General features: G+C 36.6%; 1 protein-coding gene and 1 non-coding gene across 5 annotated transcripts in view; both read left to right on the top strand.

Moving 5' to 3' along the window:
- NCK1 (NCK adaptor protein 1) overlaps positions 1 to 23,739 on the top strand; it is an 89,668-nt gene that overhangs the window by 42,540 nt on the left and 23,389 nt on the right. For 3 of the 4 annotated variants that reach the window (XM_046002808.1, XM_046002809.1, XM_046002807.1), the window contains one exon: positions 22,793 to 23,036. In XM_046002808.1, coding sequence (XP_045858764.1) covers positions 22,811 to 23,036 — 226 coding nt within the window. In that variant the 5' untranslated portion in view covers positions 22,793 to 22,810. Of the gene's footprint in view, positions 1 to 1,570; positions 1,593 to 22,792; positions 23,037 to 23,739 lie in introns of those variants that run through there. The other variant, XM_046002810.1, reaches the window with a different exon arrangement.
- Positions 10,507 to 10,660, top strand: LOC123941106. Its single transcript, XR_006818191.1, has one exon. It is a non-coding gene; the product is annotated as a small nucleolar RNA SNORA62/SNORA6 family (small nucleolar RNA).

Genomic DNA, 23,739 nt, shown 5'->3' with positions numbered 1-23,739 from the left:
TTTCCAAATAATATTTCCAAAAATAAATAGAATAAGGGGGCATTTTATTTGACCTATGCGCCTGGGTGGCTCGGTGGGTTGGGCCGCTGCCTTCGGCTCGGGTCGTGATCTCGGGGTCCTGGAATCGAGTCCTGCGTCGGGCTCTCTGCTCGGCAGGGAGCCTGCTTCTCCCTCTCTCTCTCTCTCTGCCTGCCTCTCTATCCACTTGTGATCTCTCTCTGTCAAATAAATAAAATCTTTAAGAAAAAACAAAAAAAAAAAAACCAAAAAAACAAAACAAAAAAGGCTTGGAACGCCTGGGTGGCTCAGTTGGTTAAGCCACTGCCTTTAGCTCAGGTCATGATCCCAGGGTCCTGGGATGGAGTTCTGCATCTGGCTCTTTGCTCAGTGAGGCGCCTCCTTCTCTCCCCACCTCTGCCTGCCATTCTGCTTGTTGTGCGCCTGTGCGCACTCTCTCTCTCTCTCTGACAAATAAATAAAATCTTAAAAAACAAACAAACAAACAAAAAGCTTGATTTTTTTTTTAAAGATTTTATTTATTTATTTGACACAGAGAGAGATCACAAGTAGGTAGAGAGGCAGGCAGAGAGAGAGGGGGAAGCAGGCTGTTCGTGGAGCAGAGAGCCAGATGCGGGGTTCAATCCCAGGACGCTGGGATCATGACCTGAGCCGAAGGCAGACGCTTAACCCACTGAGCCACCCAGGTGCCCCGTAAAAAAGGCTTGATTTTTTAAGGAGTCTTTATTTCAGACTAGTCTATAATTTTTTATTTTCCCCATGATGGGATTCTTAGCCATTTTTTTTCATTCTCAGAGTGTTTAACAATTAAAATTACTTGATAAGATACTGGGGTTTAAAACATTGAATAGAATAAAATCTTATAAATTGCCTTGTCTTTTTTGAATTACTTAAAGCACATAGAAGTTAGTTATTTGGGGATTTTTTTCCCCCCTTCATTGTTTACCGAAAGATCTGTAACCCAACCAAACTTCCGGAGTTAGTCACTTGGGTATTGTCACTCTGCTGATTTTTATCAGAAACAGGAAATTGTCAGGTTATGTGTTAAACAATAAAAGAATCTAAAATTGCATTTGTGTTACATGAGAGATTTCTCTTTAGAATTTTTTTCTATCACTAGCTGGTTCCTTACTTTTCAGTGTAAAAACTGTCTTGCCCAAAATGGTCATATTTATTATGGCCTATACACACAGCAAACTCTATCTTTCCTCATAGTTTACATACCATACACAATATGATTTGGTAAAATGATATGACAAACTTAATGCCATTTAATATATAGATATGCTGAATGGATTTGTAAAAGTTGGTTGGGGATGAATATGTTTTTAGGTGTTTGACCTGATGTTATTATTTCTATATTTAGATTAGTAATTCTCTAGAGATTCTTAAAGTACCTTTTAAGGAGTCTACAAGACTAGACTATTTTCATTAAACTGAGATATTCATTTCCATTTTCACACTAGAGTTTCCAGAGGCTGTACGAATGCAGTGATATTTCATAATAAGATGTCAACATTTGAAGATCTGTAAAACTTAGTGAATATATATTGCATGATGATACAGAATCATATGTGAGTATAAACAGGTCCATTTAAAGTATAAGACTGAGCAGTGAATATTTTCTGCTATGTATTTTAGTTTACATTCAGTAAGATTGACACTTTTTGGAGTGTGATTGAGATTTGATACAGTTATGTAATCACTACCACAATCTAATTTCAGAACAGTTCTTCACCCCTCATGCTTTGTAGTCCAGAATGTCCTACATAGCCTTTTGAATCTGGTTCAGTGAGATCATATATGGTTAATGTGTGTTAAACTTTATAAGAAGCTGCTAAACTGTTACCCTTAGTAACTATATGAAACAGTAGCTATATTGTTTTGCATCTCCACAAGCAGTGTTATGAGTTCCCCATTGCTTTGCATCCTCAGGTACCTGGTACTATTTGTGTTTCCTCTCTCTCTCCCCCTTTACCTCTTTCCCCTCCCTCCCTTCCCCACTTTTTTACTACCTCTCTTACCTTTTGAAGCCATTTAATTCACTTTGCCGTGATATCATTTTGTGGTTTTAATTTGCATTTCTGTAATGACTAATGATGTTGAAGATCTTCACATGTGCTTTTATATCATCCTTGTCCAGTATCCCCTCTTTCCAAAAGTTCATATTATGCCATTTAAGACCTGTGTTAGTATAATAATGGCCTTTTTTTACAGGGGTTGGGGGGCAGGTAAAAGTGAAAATCCTCTTCAGATTTCTTTTGTTTGGTGAAAACAGGTACTAATGTAGGTCTTTAAAAAGCAAAGTGGTGTGACTTGAACTTTCAGAAAGCAGGGGATACGCTTCACTTCATCTTATTTTGGCTTCTGAAAGGTTTCATAGGAGGGCTCTACTTGGAGATAGTGGGATAAACCTCTGTCTTCTTTGGTGAAGTATCTGTTCAAGTGTTTGACCATTTAAAAATGTTAAATATTTAAATATTTTTGTTCCATGGCTTTTCTGGGCACAGCCTGAGGCAGTGATCTCTAGGGTGGAATAATACCCCAGTGGCTCTGTTGGCCTGCCCTCCACAGCTTCACAGTGGGAGTCATCCAGTCTGTTGAAAACCACATGATGACCTCCTCTTCTGAAATGGGGGAAATGGGCTTAATGATCTCTGAGTCACCTTTTGGGTCCCTCTTCCCTTGTCTTGAAGAATATCTCATGTTTGCAGTGGAATAGCTCTCTGGTTGCATCCTGTACAATCAAGAAAACTTGACAGTCTTTCTTAATTCCTTCTTGTCTCCTTCCAGTTCAGATTGACTGCTTCTTGCTGGGGTGGCTGATTAAATCTGATGTTCACCCATACTCTTTTCTATGAAAGGATCCATTGTCTCTTATTACACTCCTAGTGTTTGGTTCTGAATGTGTTTCTCATTTATTTGCACTACAGCAGACCGAGAATTTTCTACCTTTTAAATTAACTTCTTTTTGATTAACATTTCCATCTTGAAGGTTATTTTTTCCATGTTTACTATAAGCATTCAAGAGAAGCCAAGCCACAGTTTCAACACTTTGATTAGAAATGGTCTCAGATACCCAATTTCATCTTCACAAGTTCTACGCTTGGACAAAACACTAGGACATGACTATGGTTCAGCCAAGTGCCTTGCCATCTTATAACAAGGATCACTTTTCTAGTAGCATGTACCTCATTTCTGTCTGAGATCTCAGATGTTATCAGATTGGCTTTTATTATTATTAAAAAGCAAAGTTCAGCTGAGCAAATTTAAAGATCTTTTTGGCTTTACTTGACGATTCATGAATTGGACGGTATCTCATTTAGCAGATAGAAAGGGGTTCCAAAGAGCTATACAGAATTAAAGGCTTTTATAGGAAAAGGAAATTTCTAGCAAAGAGTGGATTGTTTCAGAAAAGGTCACCTTCTTATGGAGAATGGAAGAGTCTGTTGAGTGGATTACTTTATTGGTGCTGACCAGGTGATTTCAGATGGACTGGTTAAAGGTTACATTTCTGGGAGAGACTGAAACTGCAGTTAGGTTAAGTATTGAGTCTTACTCTTAGTCTGTTGATGTGGTGCTTAGCATGAGCAACTGCATTTTGGGCCTATAGTCTCTTTTTAACGTTGTCTGTATTTCAGCCAACATTATTCTGTTCATGACCACTTAGGTATTCTCTTAAGAGGGTTGAGGCTTGGCGCACCTGGGTGTGGCTCAGTTAGTTAAGCATCTGACTGCAGCTCAGGTCAGGGTCCTGGAATACAGCCAGGCTCCATGCTCGGGTGTGTGCATGCACTCTCTCTCTCTCTCTCAAATAAATAAAGTCTTTAAAAATTTTTTTAAAAAAGGATTGAGGCTTTCCTTACAGCTCTCCACATCTGACCCTTTAGAATAATTTGCCCTTAACATCTGTTCATGGCACTGTAGAATTTTTCTAGCATGTACCTCCAGGTTCTGCTCATTATCCAGTTGAAAGTCACTCCCACACTTTTTAGGTATCCCTTAACAACCACAGCCTCAATTCTTGGTACCAGTTTTTTGTCTTAATGTATTTGGGCTGCTATAATAAAATACCATAGGCTGGGTGACTTATAACAGTAGAAACTTACTTCTCATAGGTCTGGAAGCTGGAAGTCTGAGATCAGGGTGCCAGCATGGTTAGGGGAGTCCTCCCTCCTCCATGTTGCAGGCTTCTTGTATCCTCACATGGTGGAAGGGGCTAGGGGAAGTAGTAATCCCATTCATCAGAGCTCCAGCCCTCGGGACTAATGAGCTACCAAAGGCCCTGCTTCATAATAACTATCACCTTATGGGGGTTAAGATTTCAACATTAATTTTGGGGAGACAAACTTTCAGACCATAGCAATAGTATTTTCTTACTGTGTTTTTATGTTTTATGTTTCTTTCAATTCAGACATTGGTAAATTTGTCTTTTTAGTCGTTCTTGCTAAAGAGTTGTCAATTTTCTTGATCTTTTCAGAGAACATCTTCTGGTTTCAGTGGTTTTTCTCCAATTTTTGTTTCAGTCTCACTGATTCTGGTCTTTATTATGTCCTTCCTTCTGTTTCCTCTGGGTATAATGTGCTTTTCTAGTTGCTTGTGGCAGAAGCTGACATTATTATTTATTACTATTATTGTTGTTGTTGTTGTTACTATTTATTTATTTATTTTGGAGCCTGATGTGGGGCTCGAACTCATGACCTGAGCTGAAATCAAAAGTCGGATGCTTGGTCTACAGAGCCATCCAGTTTCCCCAGATGCTTACATTATTGATTTGGGGCTTGTTTTCTAACATTGGCCAGCAATACTATAAATTTCCTTATAAGTACAACTTTAGTTGCACCTAACAAATTCTTACATGTTGTGTTTTCATTTTTACTTAGTTCAAAATATTTTCTAAATTCCCTTGAGTTTTTCTCTTTGATACATGAGTCATTTAGTAGTATGTTGTCTAATTTCCAAATACTTCTAGATTTTCTAGTTATCTTTCTGATACTTCTAGTTTAATTCTGTCATAGAGAATGTGTGCTGTGCAATATTAACTCTTTCACATTTATTAAAATTTATAGTCCAGAATACGATCTGTCTTGGTGAATATTCCATGTGCACTTGAAAAGATGTTTATGCTGTTGTATAATATTGTATAAAGGTCAGTTAGAGTCACTTGGTTTTTTGAGTCTGTTTTTTTTGCTGCTTTTCTACATATTTTATCGATTACTGAAAGTAGTTGCAGTTTTCAAGAATAGTGGTTTTATCTACTTCTTTCCATACTGATCATTTTTACTTTATTAATTTTGCAACTCTGTTAAGTATAGATACATTTAAATTTGTTGCATCATTTTGATGACTTGACCTTTTTCTCATTATCTCATGTCGCTCTACCCGGTGATTTTCCTTGTTCAGAAATCTCCTTTGTCAGATATTTATATCGCAACTCCAGCTTTCTTTTGATTCCTGTTTGTATGATCCTTTTACTTTTATGCTGTGTATCATTATATTCAAAATAGGTTTTTGATAACAGTTGAGTCTTTTTTGTTAATTTGTCTGATCACCTGTCTCTTAATTAAGACCAATTATTTAAAGTAATTATTGACATTTTTGAGTTTAATTATGTGTTTCGTATTTCTTGTGGGAATTTTTGTTCGTCTGTTTTTTTTCTTGTCTTCTTTTGGATTATTTGAGTGCTTTTTATTTATTTATTTATATTTTAAAAGATTTTATTTATTGTCTTCTGCTCAGGTCATGATTCCAGGGTCCTGGGATCGAGTCCCGCATCGGGCTCCTTGCTTGGCAGGGAGCCTGCTTCTCTCTCTGCCTCTGCCTGCTTATGTGTGTGCGCGCTCTCTCTCTCTCTCTCTCAGCCTGACAAATAAATAAATAAAATCTTAAAAAAAAAAAAATCTTTAAAAAATTAAAAATATTTTTAAAAAGGTTTTTTTAAAATTATTTGACAGAGACAGACACAGCGAGAGGGGGAACACAAGCAGGAGAGGGAGAGAGGGAGAAGCAGGTTCCCATGGAGCAGGCAGCCCAGTGTGGGGCTTGATGCCAGGACCCTGGGATCATGACCTGAGCTGAAGGCAGATGCTTAACGACTGAGCCACCCAGGTGCCCCAGAGTACTTTTTTTCAGTATCCATTTTATTGTCTCTACTGGTTTTGGGTTATGGGTTATATCTCTTTATCTTACTTTTTTTCTTTTTAAGTGATTGCCCTAAAGATTATAATATACTTTATATACTCTTCCAGTATATCTAGAATTTACTTTTTACCACTTAAAATAGAACATAAAACTTTACAACCAGATAGGTTCCATTGCCCTCCCCACTTTATATAGTTGTTAATTGTTATATGAATTCTACATATGTGAAACTCCCGTGTTAGTATTGTAATATTCCCTTTCAAGAGTTACGTGTGTTTTAAAGAATTTAAAAGATGAAAAAGAATCTTACTATATTCACCTAGATATTTACCATTTTTTTGCTCTTCTTTCATTGCTGAAGTTTCATGTTTCCCTCTGATAATCACTTGTCTTTTAGCCTTAAGACCTTCCTTTACATTTCTATTAGAGACAGTCCACTGGGCAACAGAATGGCTTAGTTTGTCTTCATCTGAGAATGTCTTTATGTCATTTCATTCCTGAAGGGTATTTTCACTACCTATAGAATTCTGGATTTTTGGTTGCTTGCTTTCAGCATTCTTAAGATATGGTAATGGTTTCTGATGAGAAGTCCTTAGTTATTCAGATTGCTCCTATGTCAGGTTTTCTTAACTTTAGCACATTGGGCTGGATAATTCCTTATTGTGGAGGCCTGTCCTGTTTATTATAGGATGTTTAGCGGTATTCCTGGCCTCCCCTAGTAGCACCGTCCTGTCACCTTCTCCAGTTGTGACAATAAAAAATGACCTCAGGCATTGTTAAATAATCCCCTTGGATGTGACATAATCCCCAGTTAAGAACCACTGCCATGTGTATAATATGTTATTCTTCCTGGCTGCTTTCAAGATTTTCCTTTAACCTTTGGTTTTTAGCAGTTAGATTATGATGTGCCTGGACATGGTTTGAGTTTATCCTGTTTAGAGTTTGCTTAGTTTCTTCAGTCTGTAATTTTAAGTCCTTGGCAGACTTTCAGAAATTTCTACCACTGTTTCTCGAGGTATTTTTTTCTGCACGATTATCTTTTCTTTAGGGACTTCAAAGAATGAATAATAGCTCTTTTGATATTCTCCCATTGGTCCTTGAAGCTCTGATGCTTTTAAAAATATTTTCCCTCTCTGTTCTTCAGCTTAGATATTTTGTATTGATCTGTCTTCAGGTTCATATCGTCTTTCTTCTCTTGTGTATGCTGAATGGCAACCTCCAAAAAGATATATTCATTTCTTAATCCCTGGGATTTATATTAACCTCACATGGCAAAAGGTGTGATTAATGACTTTAAGCATTTTGAGAGGTGAAATATATCTTAGATTATCTGATGAGCCACAAATATAGGGACATGTGACCTAATGAAGCAGGGGGAGATTTTAAAGAAGAGGAGGAAGAGGCAGTGTGACCACAGAGGCAGAGTTAGAGTGATGTAGCCACAAGGAATACTTGACAGCCACCAGAAGCTGGAAGAGGAAAAGTGCACATTCTTCTCTGAGCTTCAGAGGTAGTACAGCTCTGTCAACACCTTGATTTCAGATTCCTTGATGGAATCCTGTTGATATCTTCAGATCTGTGACAGAATTTATTATAAATCACCTGGTTTGTGGCACTTTGTTAAGGCAGCCATAGGAAATTAATACATCTGTCATCTTGATTCTGCTATTCAGCCTCTCCAATGAAGTTTTTATTTCAAATATTGTGATTTTTAGTTCTGTAATTACCCTTTGATTCTGTTTAATAGCTTCTCCTTCTCAGATAAGATTTATCTTTCTCTTTGTTTTGAGAGTGTTCACTTTACCTTATAGAGCATGGTTATAACAGCTGCTTTTAAGTCTTGTGATAATTCCAACACCTGGGTCATTTCTTGGTTGGCATCTGTTCGTTATCTTTTTCTTCCAACTCTTACTGGCCCGATTTTCCTGCTTCTTTGTATTTTGGATAATTTTAGATTGTATACTGGACATTTTAAATGCTGTTTTGTGAGACTTTGGATCCTGTTAAAATCCCTTGGAGAATTTTTATTTTGCTATTGTTTTAGCAGGCATCAATCTGATTAGAGTCAAGCCAGTCTTTTTGCTTTTTGTGGGCAGTAGTGCCAGCATCAGTTTCATTTTCTAAACCTTTGCTGTTATGTTTGAATTTGTGTGTTATCTGTAATAGTCGGGGATGGTCTGGAACTTGGGTGGTAGTTATTTTTTACTTCAATTTTCAATACTTCTTTAATTGTTCTACCTGATTATGCCATCTGGATTTGTAATTGACACTTATCCAGAGGAAAAACAAACTTATGTTTATGACAAGGGACGTGGTACAAACTAGAGCAAGGTGCCCACCAAAGTTTTGGACCCTTACTCTGTACAGGGACTAGGAGCAAGAATGAGTTACATCTTGTTGAACGTTTACATTTTATTTATTCATTAATTCATTATTTGAGGGAGTGTGTGTGCACAGGGGTATGGAGAGGTAGAGAGAATCCCAAGAAGGCTCCACACCCAGTGCAGAGCCTGATAATGGGGCTTGATTACATAATGCTGAGATCATGACCTGAGCCAAAACCAGGAGTCAGATGTCCAACCAACTGAGCCACCCCCCATTGAATGTTCACATTTTAAGGAGATGGCTCTCAGTTTGAGAAGACACCTCTAGGTGGTAGAAGATTTATATTTCAGAGGGGCAGTGCAAATATTTATAATTTCAAGCTTTCTAAAGTAACTGCTCTAGGGGGGGTTATAGGGACCTCTCTTCTTATCACCAGGTTTGGGGTGGAACAAACAGTAAATTCTTGCAATATCTAGCTTCCTCGTGTAGGAACTTAGGGGGCTGGAGTCATCTGAGGGATGCGGCCTTAAGCCTTTAGAAACAATGCTGGTGTTTGTTCAAGTCTCACAGTGTGAGAGTGTAGACAAAATCATTTATCCTTAGAGCCTGCAATTTTTAATGGACCACGATTGAAGCCTAGTCAAGAAGAGGGCTTAGAGGAGCCTATTTGAGAAGAGAGTCTTTGTCATAGATTACCTTCACCAGCTCTTTTCTCATGGGAATTTTCCCCATATTTACCTATCCCCAGCAACCCTCTTTCTGGTTCCTTTTACCAGAAAGGTTAGGTTCTCTTATTATGAGTTTCAGTCTTTCATGTTGTTACTCAGTTCTGGGTATGGCTGTGTTTGACTTCAGGTGAAGCGGTGAGATAGTGGGTATTTCCCCCATATTCTTTGTACCAGCTAGTTACTTTTTCTCTTCCTTTATCTGGAGGAATAGGTTTTCTTTTGGGGTCTTTACTGTATGTGCCGTCTCCACCATTGTGGCAGTGATGCAGATCCACAGCTGAAGCTGGCCTTGGAACAGCACTGGAAGAGGGGGAAAAAGAAGACATAAAACCTCAGGGATTTAACTCACAGTCTTCTGGCTTTCAAGAGCTTTTTTCCTCTTTTGTCCAGATGAGCTTCTCTTGAGCTTTTTCCTGACTGCACCTGCTATGCAATTTCCTGTTATGCCTACCTTTGGGTCAAAGCCAGAAAATAAAGCAAAAGGGGAGAAACCAAAAGGAAATTTATTGTTGATGTATTGGTCTTTTTTCAGATTGATTTCCCTTCCCAACCTGCCTGTTACTTGTTTTTCAGAGTCCTTAGGAGCTGAGTCTTTGTATTATTTCTGGAGATTTTAGTTGTAATCAGTGGGAGGGAGAGGCTGCAGTGGGCTTATACCCATTTCCTCTGGAATTAAAAATACTTAGGCCAATGAATTTTAATATAACTGTGTGGAAAAGTTCACTTGGTAAAGCTTTAGATTCCACATTACAAACTAGTATTTAAGAAACTCTACCACTTGTCAAGTTTTAGTGTAGAATATTCACAATTATCTGAAAAGACTCTTGAAAGTACTCTTCATTTTTCAGCTACATATTTGTGTGACACCAAGTTTTCTTGTTAACCAGAATAGTATGTTGCAGTACATTAAATGCAGAAATGGATACGAGAATCTATTAAGTCAGACATTAAAAAGATTTGGAAAAATGTAAAATAACACCACTCTTTTCACTAATGTTTTTGTGTGGAAAAACATAATTTTCATAAAAATGTTCCGTATTAAATATGATCATATTTAATTGAATTTTAAAATATCCAAACATTTTTCTCACTTTTAATTCCCAGTGTGGTAAATGTTGGTTGATAAAGCCAACGTAAAGCCACTTACCCAAAACCTTTTTGGGTCTTCAGTTTGTAAGTATGTAAAGGGGTTTTGAGACTAAATAGTTGGAGAATTGCTGATTTAGTAGGTAGAAGGTTTCTATCTTTTTATAACCTGTACCCTTATTTTCTGGTCTTTAAGAGGCAACATGGTACTGCACATTGTTAGAGCTTGAAGTTGAGGCCACTGGCTGGCCAGTGAACTTATAGCATAGGTATTGTGGTACATGAGAGGCAAATCTTTTCACCAATGCCACAAGGGTCTCTGGCCCAGTGAGTGGAGTTTGATAGTAATTCTTGCTACAAGTATTTAAAGAAAAAAAAAAAAAGGCAGCATGGTAATAAAAAGTGCATCAACTTATATAGTTATCATGTTGAGCACTGAGTAATGTGTAGAACTATTGAATCACTGTTTTGTACACCTGAAACTAATGTAGCACTATGTTATCTGTACTGGAATTAAAATTTAAAAAAAAAAGAAGCATATGAACTTTGAAGAGATGAAAGGAACATGCAGTTGTCTCCCAGTTTCCTCCACTTAATTTTCTAAGGTTTAAAAGTTAACTTCTTCATATCATATTTTGTAAAGTGAGGATAATACTTCAAAGGATTATTGTAAGGGAAATGCTAAGTTAACCTGAATTACATACATTCAGTAAACATTCCTTGGGTGTAGAGTTACTATTTTTAACAACCCCAGCCTTTGTGGAAGGGTCTAAAAGACCTCTGATTGTAAGCCCGTAGGTATTCTCCAATTTAATCTGCTGATCCCTTTCCAATAATAAAGAGTGATAATTTATGCAGATCTCTAGAACAGTAAATTTTGTATTGTCCCAGTGACACTGAAACGAGTTCTTTACTTTCAGTTTGGTCCTATTCTTGTAATATCCAGATCAGGAAAGGCCAGGAGTATGATCAGCAAGTATGTATAGGTCTAGTTTGGGAATGAGATTGGAGGTGAATTTGAAAAGCACATTGAGATCAGCAAAATAAACCCAGGAGGAATAGACAAGCAGGATGTGAGCCGTGTACACAGGGACTTGATGTCAATTCCAGGGTCCATGATATTTGTATTATCAGAGCAGGGCTGGCAATCGGTGGGGATCAAAATAGGCATTTCACATTCTATCAAGGAAAGGAGTACTTGATTTCAGGCAGTAATTGGACACTGCTTGGTAAGGCTCCTGGGTTCAGGTGCCAGGTACAAGGACATAGACAAAAGGACAGGAATCCGGTTCCTGAAAGCAAGAGTAGGGGCCAGGAACAGCCAAGTATAAATTACATGAGTGTAGTTGAAAACATGGAGCTGAAACTTTTATAGGAGAATATAGAATGTTAAGTGACCATCTTCACAACCAGGTCTCTTGGCTGGATCAAAGAATAGTGGAGTTGTATCATATTCAGTTTATGTAATTTGAACTAAGCTTGGCTAAAAGAGATCAGGAGGGAAATGGTTGTTAAAATAGTGCAAATGTTTCTACCCGGTTTACTCTTAGTTTATGCTTTAGAGTAGGCATGAGTAGGCATTCTCATTTGGCCTCGGTTGTTGTCCCTCTTGTGTAAGCATGTCATCACTGTTTCTTGTGTTTAAAGATTATTTTCCCTATTATCAGGATTCTGAATTCAAGTTAGCTCTTTCACCTGCTGCTTAACTGAAGAAATAGTCATCAAAGCAAAGTTAGTTTATTAGTGTTGTTTTGTTTTTGTTTCTTGTGGTTTTGTGTTTGTTTTGCTTTATGTTCTAATTGTTTAGGTTTTAGTTGTGATTCTACGATAAAGCCGATTTACTTTATACCCTTATTTTTCTCTCATTTCTTTTTCTCTCAGTTCCCTATCATTTCTTTTTCCTCATACTATCTCAGTGTTTCCTCACATCTACTTTGTGTTTTGGCTGCCAATTCCTGTTATTTATAGCTTTCAGTTGGTTTTCTCTTTTTATAGTACATTTTGTAAAAGTAAAATAGTATTTTTGTAAAATATTCAAACCATACATATCTGTGGAGTATGGACTGAGTTTTTTCAATCTTGCCACTTTGACAGTTTGATGTATATCCTCCCAGAACTTTTTAATGCATATACAAATATATATAATGGGACTTTTTAAAAAATAGAATTATAATGCAATGGTTTTAGAATTTGCATTTTTGCTTAATATTTATTGGTCATTCTGCATGCGAGTGCTTACAGTTTAGAACACTCTCAGTGTATTTCATTCCTTACTTTTAACAGTTCCTAGCAGTGCCACAGCAAACATTCTTACACACATGACTTTGAATACTTGAATTATTTTTTCCTGTAGTATGTAGATTGCTGATTCAAAGAAATGTGCATGTAAAATTTTGATAGTTACTATCCAGTTGTTCTTCAAAAATTTTATACATAAAATATAACAACCAGGTTAAAACAATAAATGACTGAAAAAAATTTATATCAAAGACAAAGGGCAAGTATTCCTACTATATAAAGGGTTTCTAAAAATTGGAAAAGAAAAGCCATACCTTGGGAAAATGGGCAAAAGATATACCAAATAAAGGGCTTCTAAAAAATTGGAAAAGAAAAGCCATACCTTGGGAAAATGGGCAAAAGATATAAACAGGTAGTTCACACAGAAAAACGAAAATAAGTGTCCCTTAAATCTGGGGAAAAGTGCTTAATTTCACTAACAGAGAAATAGTTTAAAACTGCTTTGAAGGGGCGCCTGGGTGGCTCAGTGGTTTAAGCCTCTGCCTTCAGCTCAGGTCATGATCTCAGGGTCCTGGGATCAAGCCCCACATCGGGCTCTCTGCTCAGCGGGGAGCCTGCTTCCCCCTCTCTCTCTGCCTGCCTTTCTGCCTACTTGTGATCTCTCTCTCTCTCTGTCAAATAAATAAATAAATTCTTTATTTAAAAAAAAAACTGCTTTGAAATACCAATTCTTACCTGGCAGAAATCCAAAATCCATATTTAGTTGGTAATGCTGTGAAAAAATAATCATTCCCATATATTGTGGAAAATACAGAGGGATAAAGAACCAATAGATAGGGTATTTGGCACCATCTCACAAAATTATATAAATGTTGAGCTTCAACTCAGCATTCTTATTTCTTTGACTCTAACCCAAAGGCACACTAACAGAAAAACAAAATGACATGTATATTTAACTACTCATTGCAGCACTTTTTATTATCAGAAGGCTGGAAACAACTCATTGTCTGTCAGTAAGGTCAAGTTGAGGAAACTGAGATACTTCTATAATGATGAAGTACTGTGCAGTAGTTACTGGAAAAGAACTCTGATCCTATTATGGAATGATGTTCAAGATACATTGTTGAACTTAAAGCAAGGTTCAGGCAGTACATAGTGTGCCCCTCCCTTTGTGTGTGTACATGTTTTGTTGTGAGGGAGTGTGAAAATTAGAATTTCTAATTTACATATGTTTTCTTTTACATACTCAAAAAGCAACAATAGAAAGATAAACCAACACCAATAAAAAATGGTTATCCTGTAGGGAGAGGGAGAGAAAAGAGAGAGAAGGTGAGTATAGAAGCAGAGAGCTCTCTGAATGTACCTTGTTTGATTGTTACACTTTTTAGAACCATCTAAATGCTTTATATAATAATGAAATTAAATTAAATTTTAGGGATATCTGGCTGGCTCATTCAGAAAAGCATGCAATTCTTGATCTTGGGTTTGTGAGGTCAACATTGGGTGTAGAGATTACTTAAATAAACAAACTTTAAAAAATAAATTTTTAAAAAAAGGTTTTATTTATTTATTTGACATTGAGAGACACAGCAAAAGAAGGAACACAAGCAGGGAAAGTGGGAAAGGGAGAAGCAGGCTTCCCGCTGAGCGGAGAACCCTATGTGGGGCTTGATCCCACAACTCTGGGATCATGACCTGAGCCAAAAGCAGATACTTAATGACTGAGCCACCCAGGTGCCCACCAAAATAATTAAATTATTAAAAGGAAAAATAAAGTGATCTCCAAAAAGTAGAAACAAATGAATCTAGCTTTTTATATAGTTGGTGTTCTAAACAGAGAGACATATTTTCTGCCTTTCTTGTAGGGTCTCTGTACTAGTGTAATCAAAAATGTTCTTAGTAAAGCAGTCACAATTTCTAAAAGCATGTATGGCTGGCAGATCATTTTGGAAATGGTAGATCTGGGCAGTGATCATCAGTGGCTGATAAACCCATTAGGTGAAGGTTTGTTGGGTAACTTGGTGGGTGAATCAGTTTGATACTGCTGTATCCGCTGTTCATTTTAAACATCAGCCAGAGCAGGGTGCCTCCTGTATTATGCCAATAAGTATTTCTTGAGAATATCTATGAAGTATTTTTTTTTTTAAGATTTTATTCATTTATTTGACAGAGAGTGAGCGAGTGAGAATACAAGCAGAGGGAGAGGGGGAAGCAGACTCTCTGTGGAGCAGGGGCCGTGGTGCTTGGGCGCTCTCACAGGACCCCAGGATCATGACCTAAACTGTAGGCAGTTGTTCAACTGACTGAGCCACCCAGGCGCCCCATCCGTGAAGTATTCTTGCATCATCAACAATAGAAGAATCTGGGGTGGGGGTGGGGCAGTAAAGCCTCTAGATAAAATTACCAACTTACAGGAAATAGAGGAGATAAAGGAACACCAAGAGGATGCACCTCAATCAAATCCACAGTGTGTGAAGTGCTTCAGGACAAATGGAGGCAGGTTCTTCAACAAATAAATGGCATGGAAATAGTGGAGAAAGAGAACTGTGTTATGTAGATTAAGGAGATATAAAACATTAACCAAAGTGCAATATACAGACTTAGTTTAGATCCCAGTTCAAACCAACTCTAAAGGACTTTTTATTTCAATAGACTCAGTGAAACTTGAACGGCAGTACTGGATGAAATAAAAGAATTGTTTGCAGGTTCTCTTAACCTTAATAAAGAAACACATATTTTTAACAGTACAAGTTTTTAAAAAATATCTTGATAACTGAGTTTCAGTATAGTTTAGTTTATTTGCAATGCCTTGTATTTTTATGTATTTAAAACCTTATTCTGAGTAGGGGTTATAGGTTTTACCAGACTTAACCTTTTTGCTGCGGTGTGGGGGCCCATGGCAAAAAAGGTAAAAGACCCCTTGATTTTTTTGTGGGATATGTGTTCTTATCTGTTAGTATTTATAGATGAGAGCATAGGATTCCAGTACACCCACCAAAAATTAGGGGGAATAAATGAACTGCAAAGCCAGAGTATTGGTAATTGAAGTTGGGTGATGCGTATGGGGTTCATTATACTACTGTTCCCTACTTTGTATATGTTGAAAATTTACATAATTAAAAAAGTTAAGCTTTATATCAATTTTTAGTTATGAGGCCAGTAAGGCATGTAGTAGAAGGTTTATTTTGTATAGTCTTACAAAGGCTTTTTTTTTTTTAAATTTTATTTGAGCGCAAGCAGGCAGAGTGGCAGGCAGAGGCAGATAGAGAAGCAGGCTCCCCGCTGAGCAAGGAGCCTGATGGGGAACTTGATCCCAGGACTCTGGGATTGTGACCTGAGCTGAAGGCAGTGGCTTAACCAACTGAGGCACCCAGGCAGCCCAAGGCTTATTATTATTTGATTACAAAATAAGCCTTGACTTTTTTTCTGTTACTCTGATAAAGAATAATACTTCAATTTTTTTCATTTCTTTAATTATATAAGGACATTCAGGATCTTTTATAATACTTTTTGACTGTCTTTGTTCTTTGCCAATTTTTAAACTTACTTTCATTGTTTTTTGATGTTGGTGGTAGGTACAATAAAGTCTGCCCCAAAGATGTATACTCCTTATCGTCCAGAATATGTTACCTTACATAGTTTAATACCTTACATAGTTTAATATGTTACCTTACATAGTTTAAGAGACTTTGCCTACATTAAGGATTTTGAAATGGGGAGATTATTTTGTATTATTGTTGTGGGCCCACTGTAGATTATAAAAGTCCATATGAGGGGAAGGCAGAAGGTTTAAAATGATCAAAATAGATATGAGGATCACACTAAAGGTCAGGGTGACGTAATCACGAGCCAAGAAATGCAGACAGCTTCTAGAAACTGGAAATGGCAAGGATTAGATTTTCCCCTACACGTACCAGAAGGAACACAACACTGCTGACTGACACTTTGATTTTAGCCCATAACACCCATTTCATACCTCTAACCTCTGGAGCTGTAAGATAATTTGTGTTAAGTCACTAAGTTTGTGATAATTTGTTACAGCAGCAGTAGGTACTAATGTCCTTTGCTGTATAAAAGTTAAACGTTTTTCATTTTATAGTTTCTAACATGGAAATCATGGTATTAAAAGACTTCCTTGGGGCGCCTAGGTGGCTCAGTTGGTTAAGTGCCTTTGGCTCAGGTCATGGTCCTGGAGTCCTGGGATCAGGTCCCACATGGAGGGATTGGGGGGAGACCCTGCTCAGCGGGAGTCTGCTGCTCCTCCTGACCCTCTCTCCCCTCTCATGCTCTCTCTCTCTCTCTCTCTCTCAAGTAAATAAATAAAATCTTTTTAAAAAATAAAAAAAAAGACTTCCTTATATCAGGAATGTGAACATATTATTTCTATATTTTATTTTTTGTTTTTCTTTTTTAATCAGTATATTTTATTTTAAACTTTTAATTTTGTGATAATTATAGATCCACATGCAATCAAAAGAAATTACAACTTACTGAAAGATCCATTGTCTCCTTTACTTAGTTTCTCCCAGTGATGACATACTATACAAAAGTATAGTACCATATAATAACCAGGATATTAATATTTATACAGTTGAGAGAACATTTTCATCACCGTTAGAATCTCTGATGTTGCCCTTTTATAACCACACTTATTTCCCTCCAACTCCCTCCTTAATCCCAGGCAATCAAAATAATTGTCATTTCAAGAATGTCATAAATGGAGTTACATAGTGTATAAACTTCGGGGTCGGTGTTCTGTTATTTTTTGTTTGGTTTGGTTTTTTTATTATTTTGGGTTTTTATTTTGGGTTTATTATTTTGTTTTTGTTTTGTTTTGTTTTTTTAAGATTTTATTTATTTATTTGACAGAGAGAGAGATCACAAGTAGGCAGAGAGGCAGGCAGAGAGAGAGGAGGAAGCAGTCTCCCTGCAGAGCAGAGAGCCCGATGCGGGGCTCGATCCCAGGACCCTGAGATCATGACCTGAGCCGAAGGCAGCGGCTTAATCCACTGAGCCACCCAGGCGCCCCTGTTTTTGTTTTGGTTTTGGTTTTGGTTATTCAGTGTAATTCCTTGGAGATGCATTCAGATTATTGCATGTATCTGTTATTTCTTCCCTTTTCCTAGGTATGGAATGTACCACACCGTGTTTAGCCCTTCTCTTGTTGAAGGACATCTAAGTGGTTTACCATTTTTGGTTATTACAAATAAAGTTGCTGTAAACATCTATGTAAAAGTTTTTGTGTGACTATAAGTCTTCATTTCTCGGGGATAATGCCAGGAGTACGGTTGGTTGGTATGGTAGTTGCATGTTTAATTTTACAAGAAGCTGCCAAACTATTTTCAGAGCATCTGTGTCATTTAACACATTCTCATCAGCACTGTATGAGTGATCTGGTTTCAGCATGTCTTTATCAGCATTTGGTGTTGTTACTCTTCTATTTTAGCCATTCTGGTAGGTGTGTAGTGACATTTCAACATGGTTTTAATTTGCATTTTCTTAATAGCTGATGATGGTGAACATCTTCTTATGTCTTTGTTTGCCATCTTTATATCTTCTTCATATTTTTTTGCTCGTTTTCTAACTGAATTTGTTTTTCTGCTCTTGAGTTTTTCCTTTATGGATCTTGCTTTGGTTGCCAAGTCTAAGAACTCTTTGCCTAGCTCTGTATCCTGAAGATTTTCTCCTATATATTTTTCTTAAAGTTTCATAGTTTTACATTTAAGGTTGTCATTCATGTTGAGTTTATGTTTGTCTAAGGTGCGAGATTAGGTCTTGTACTTTTTTTGTGGGGGTGGGGGATATTGATGTCCTTTTGCTTTAGCATCATTTGTTGAGAAAGCTTCCCCCCACGCCACTGAATTACTTTTTGTATCTTGATCAGAGAGAGCCAGAGAGGGTGCACAAACAGGCAGAGGGGCAGGCAGAGGGAGAAGCACGTGCCCTGCTGAACAAGGAGCCTGATGCAGGACTTTGATCCCAGGACCCAGGGATCATGACCTGAGCCAAAGGCAGACGCCTAACTGAGCCACCTGGGTGTCACCTAACTGACTGAGCCACCAGGTGTCCCTTGGGTTCTCTTTCTTTTCCATTGATACACATATCTGTTTCTTTGCTGATACCATGCAATCTTGACTACTCTAGCTATGTAGTAAGCTTCCCCCATTTTTTTTTTTTTTTTTTTTACTTTAAAACGTTTTAGTTACTCTAGTTATTTTTGCCTTTCCATCTAAATTATAGAATAATATTGTCTGGATATAAAAAAAAAACAGCTTCTGAGACTTTGATAAGAATTATGTAAACCTGTATATCAGTTTGGGAAAACATAACATCCTGATTATGTTTGAGTCTTCTATTTCAAAAACACTTTTATTTAGATGATTAATTTCTTTCATCTGCATTTTGTAATTTTCAACATACAGTCTCCTTCATGTTTTGTTCAGTTTACACCTCTTTTCATTTTTGTTTTCCTTTTTTATTTTAGTAATTATAAATGGTATTGCTTTTTAAATTTTGGTGTCCATGTGTTCATTGATAGTATATAGAAAGACAATTGATTTTTGCTTGTTGATCTTGTGTCTTGTGACCTTACTGAATTCACTAGTTAATACTAGGAGAGATTAGGTGTTTTTTGTTTGTTTTGGGGGGGCAGTTTTTGGTGGCTTTTAGGATCTTGTCTGTAATCAGGCATGTCATCTGTAAATAAGGAGAGTTTTATTTCTTCTTTTTCTGATCTATATGCCATTTATATCCTTTTCTTGCTTTGCTGACCTTGCTAAAACTTGTAGCACTTCATTGAGTAAGAATAGTGAGAGTGGATACCTACCTTGTTCTTCATTGTAGGAGGCAGGCATCTTTTACCATTAAGTAGTTGTTAGCTGTAGGTTTTTGTAGATCCTATTTATCAGGTTGAGGAAGTTCCCTTCTATTTCTGTTTCTCTGAGAACTCTTATCATGGGGGTTGAATTTTGCCAGATGCTTTTTCTGCATTGAGTGATATGCTCATACGATTTTTCTTAGCATGTTAATATGGTGAATTATACTAATTAATTTTATATATTGAACCAGCTTGGCATCTCTGGAAAAACCCTACTTGGTCATGGAGTATTAATTCTTTTTATATATTGCTGAATTCTGTTTGCTAATATTTTGTTAAGGATTTTTGGATCTATATTAATGAGGGATATTGGTTGGTAGTTTCCTCTTTTTATACTGTTTAGTTTTTGACATCAGTTAATATCAATTTCAAAGATAAATTGGACAGTATTTCCCCATTTACCTTCTACTATTTTCTAGAAGGGATTATGTAGAATAGGTGTAAATTTTTTAAATAATTGGTAGAATTCTTGAGAAGCCATCTAGACCTGGAGATTTCTTTTTGGGAGTGGAATTTTCAAGTTACGAAGTTAATTACCCGAATAGTTACGGGGCTATTCATATTATCCGTTTCATATTGAGTGTGTTTTGGTACTTCGTGTTTTTTTGTTTTTGTTTTTGTTTTGAAAAATTGGTCCAGTTCTTCTAAGTTGTTGAATTTGTGTGTGTGGAGCTATTTGTAGCATTCCCTTATTATCCTTTTGATTGGAGGAGAGAGCTTTGACTAACCCAAATACAGCTTAGAAAGTAGGGTCAGTCCCCACGAGTTGCATGGCTAATACAATAATAGTAAGTTGACAACTGGAAGGATAATTGGGATATTGATAGGAAAGTAGAAAATTCTGGGTATACAACCTACAGTGTCATATCAACTCTAATTTTCTGTAGAATGTAATTTGCTGGTTTTATGTGATTACTCTTCTAGATGGATTTTAAAGTCAGTTTGTCAAGTTTCAAAAGAAATTCCGTTGGGGCCTAGGATTAAATTTCATTAAATTTGTAGATTAATTATAAGAGTGTGGGTGTACAGTTTCCCACAGGGAGGGAATCAGAGTTGGTGTTAAGTTTGCCTGAAAAAAAACCCCTCTGCTTTCTCTTGCCTCAGAAAGTCATCACTCATTGTTGTAAATTTTTTGTATCATGAGCTAGTAATTATTTATCCTTGGTTATAACTTTTTATTTGTGAGTAATTTCAAACAGGAAAATTACAAGAATACAAATTGATTTTTCTGGTTTCTCTGTTCATTATTTTTTGAATACCACATCGTCTTCTTATTTTAGCATTATTAGTTATTTCACTGCTATACACACATGAGTCATTCTTTCAGGAGAATGTGTGGTAGGTTTTGAGGCCTTGCAATGCCCCCCCAAAAGCGTCTACCTTCTAACCACAATGTATCTATACTTTAATGCTAGTGGATGTTGAATTCTAGATTAAAATCATTTCTTCGAAAATATTGAACAGCTTACTTCGTTGTTGAGAAAAGAGAATGCTGGGACTCCTGGGTGGCTCAGTTAGTTAAGTGTCTGCCTTCAGCTCAGGTGATGATCCCAGAATCCTGGGATCCAGTCTCACATCAGGCTCTCTGCTCAACAGGGAGCCTGCTTCCCTGTCTGCTTGTGGGTGCATGTTCTCTCTCTCTGACAAATAAATGAATAAAATCTTTTAAAAAAGGGAGGGGGAATTCTATTCAATATCCAAAATTGAAAGCTGAATTTATTTGCCTGCTAAGCCAAGGGTAGCTGTTTATGTAAAATAAATCTCTCTGAAAGCATGGAGCTTATCTGATAAATTCAAGAGTGAGTTAGGCTTGTAATTTTCCTTTCTTTGTTCTGAAAGAGTTTGTATAAATTGGAAGTACTTGTTCTTTGAATTTTAATAAAACTTGCATGTAAACCATGTGGTCCTGCTGTTCATTTTGGGAAGATTTCTTCCCAATCTTTTTGAAGATTTTATTTTTATATATTTGACAGAAATCACAAGTAGGCAGAGCAGCAGGCAGAGAGAGAGAAAGGGAAGCAGGCTCCCCACCGACCAGAGAGCCTGATGTGGGGCTCAATCCCAGGACTCTGAGATCATGACCTGAGCCGAAGGCAGAGGCTTTAACCCACTGAGCCACCCAGGTGCCCCTATGGGAAGATTTCGTAATGACTGATTGAATGTTACTACTTTTTTAATTTTTATTTTTCTATAAATTTGTACATTTTAGTTTCAGATTTATTCGTAAAGTTATTTTCAATATTGCCAGGTGATTTGAATGTCTGTTGCATCTCTAATTATGACTCCCTTTTTATTCCAGGTATTTGGGTGTGTTTTTTCCTGAAATTTTTTCATTTCTAAGTCTTAACTAGAACTATGTCCATTTGTTAGTCAGGACAAAGAACTATTTTTGTTCTGTTGAGCTTTCTTCTGTGTCATTGTTTTCTGTTTCATGAAATTCTACTTTTATTTATATTATTTCATTTTTTCTGCTTTATAGTATTCTACTTTTCTAACTGCTTAAGAAAGATATTCAGTTCACTATTTTAAGTTTTTCTTGTTTTTTTGATGTAACTATTTCCAACTAAAATCTCTATATACTCCTTTTGCTGCATCCAACAAGTTTGGTTATATAAATTCTTTTTATTATTTAATCCTGTAAGTATTTTCACAATGCTATTATAATTTCTTCTTTTGACACATGAAGTTTTAGAAGTTCCCAAACAGGAGGTTTTTAAGAAGCTGTCTTTGTGATGATTGTCAGAGAATATGGTTGTAGGATACCAAGTACATGAAAGTTATTAAGACTTTCTCTATCACCTCACATTGGTAATTTTTATATATGTTCCATTTCTATTATTCTGCTTGGAAGTAATATTTATCTATGTTTATTAGATCAGACTTAATGGTTTTGATGTCAGTTTTTATCTAGCCTTATTAATTTTTTTGTATCCTTGATTTATTATTAAGTAAATATGTTAAAAATTGTCCTCTCTGACAATGGATTTGTCACATTTTTGTGTGGTTCTATCAGTCTATTTTGGAACTATGTTAATAAATACATACAAGTTCGGCTGTTTTGTATATTTAATAAAACCTTCAATTGTGTAGTGAACTTCTTTATTACTGGGAATGGTTTGCCTTGATGGTTTGTCCTTTTTGTGTATTAATATAGCCACACCAGTTTTTGTCTTGATTAGTATTTGATTAGTATTGGTATTGCCTGTTTTTGTTTTTCATATTTTTCCTTTTAGTCTTTCAGTTCTCTTCGGTTTTTACATGTGTCTTTTTTTTGAAAAACATGTAGACTACTCTCTTAGGTTTTCACAGGTGTCTTTTTTTTTGAGAAGCATGTAGACTACTACTAGACCTTATAAAAATGTTTTGTATGTGGTTGCAGTGCTGAAGCTGCTGAAAGATGGCAGAAGAAGTGGTGGTAGTAGCCAAATTTGATTATGTAGCCCAGCAAGAACAAGAGCTGGACATCAAGAAGAATGAGAGATTATGGCTTCTGGATGACTCTAAGTCCTGGTGGCGAGTTCGAAACTCCATGAATAAAACGGGTTTTGTGCCTTCTAACTATGTGGAGAGGAAAAACAGTGCTCGGAAAGCATCTATTGTAAAAAATCTGAAGGATACTTTAGGTAAGTTATTTTTGTATTAAAACACCAATAATGCTTTCTTTTAAGTGGATGCTAGAGCTTGATTCTTTGTGTAGAATTTTGGAAGCATTGGGCAAAATAGAAAGGCCAAGACTAGAATTTCAGCTAGGCCAGGTTAAGTTTGCTCATAGCAGATACTCAGCCAAGTCAGAAGTACATTAAAGGCTGTAAGTTTTAATGGGCAATTTCTGTAAATCTAGCTGGTGTTCAAGGGCCAGACCAGGGTGGTGCCAATGAGCAGGATTGAATCTGATCCTCTAGCCAGGACCCCTTGAACTGTGACTGCCTGTTGAAGTTAGGTAAATTCTACATCTAATTGAGAGAGAGATAAATGAGGGAGATTCAGAATTGCCTCTTTCGCACTAAGGTAATTTTTAAGATACGGAACATTGCTGTATTTTAACATTTAATAGCTTACATTTTGAATTTTGCTTTTAAAAAACAAGCTATCATTTCATTTTGCATTTGATAAAAGTGTTTTAAATTGTAGATTATTACTGTAGGTTAGCATCTACAAAGCTGATTTCTTATTTTGTTTTTCTTTTTTCCCCCTTTCTCTAACTGTAAAGTTTGTTTGTTTTTATTAGCTCTCCATAAGGACCAGAGATAATGGAACCCACCTCACAGTGGGCTTGGCTGAGCTGATAGGAAGGAAATATGCACAGATGAGGACTGGCCTCTTTTT

This window comes from Meles meles, chromosome 4, assembly GCF_922984935.1.
Source record: "Meles meles chromosome 4, mMelMel3.1 paternal haplotype, whole genome shotgun sequence".
Lineage (NCBI taxonomy): Eukaryota > Metazoa > Chordata > Mammalia > Carnivora > Mustelidae > Meles > Meles meles.
This window is presented reverse-complemented; position numbering and strand designations above follow the sequence as displayed.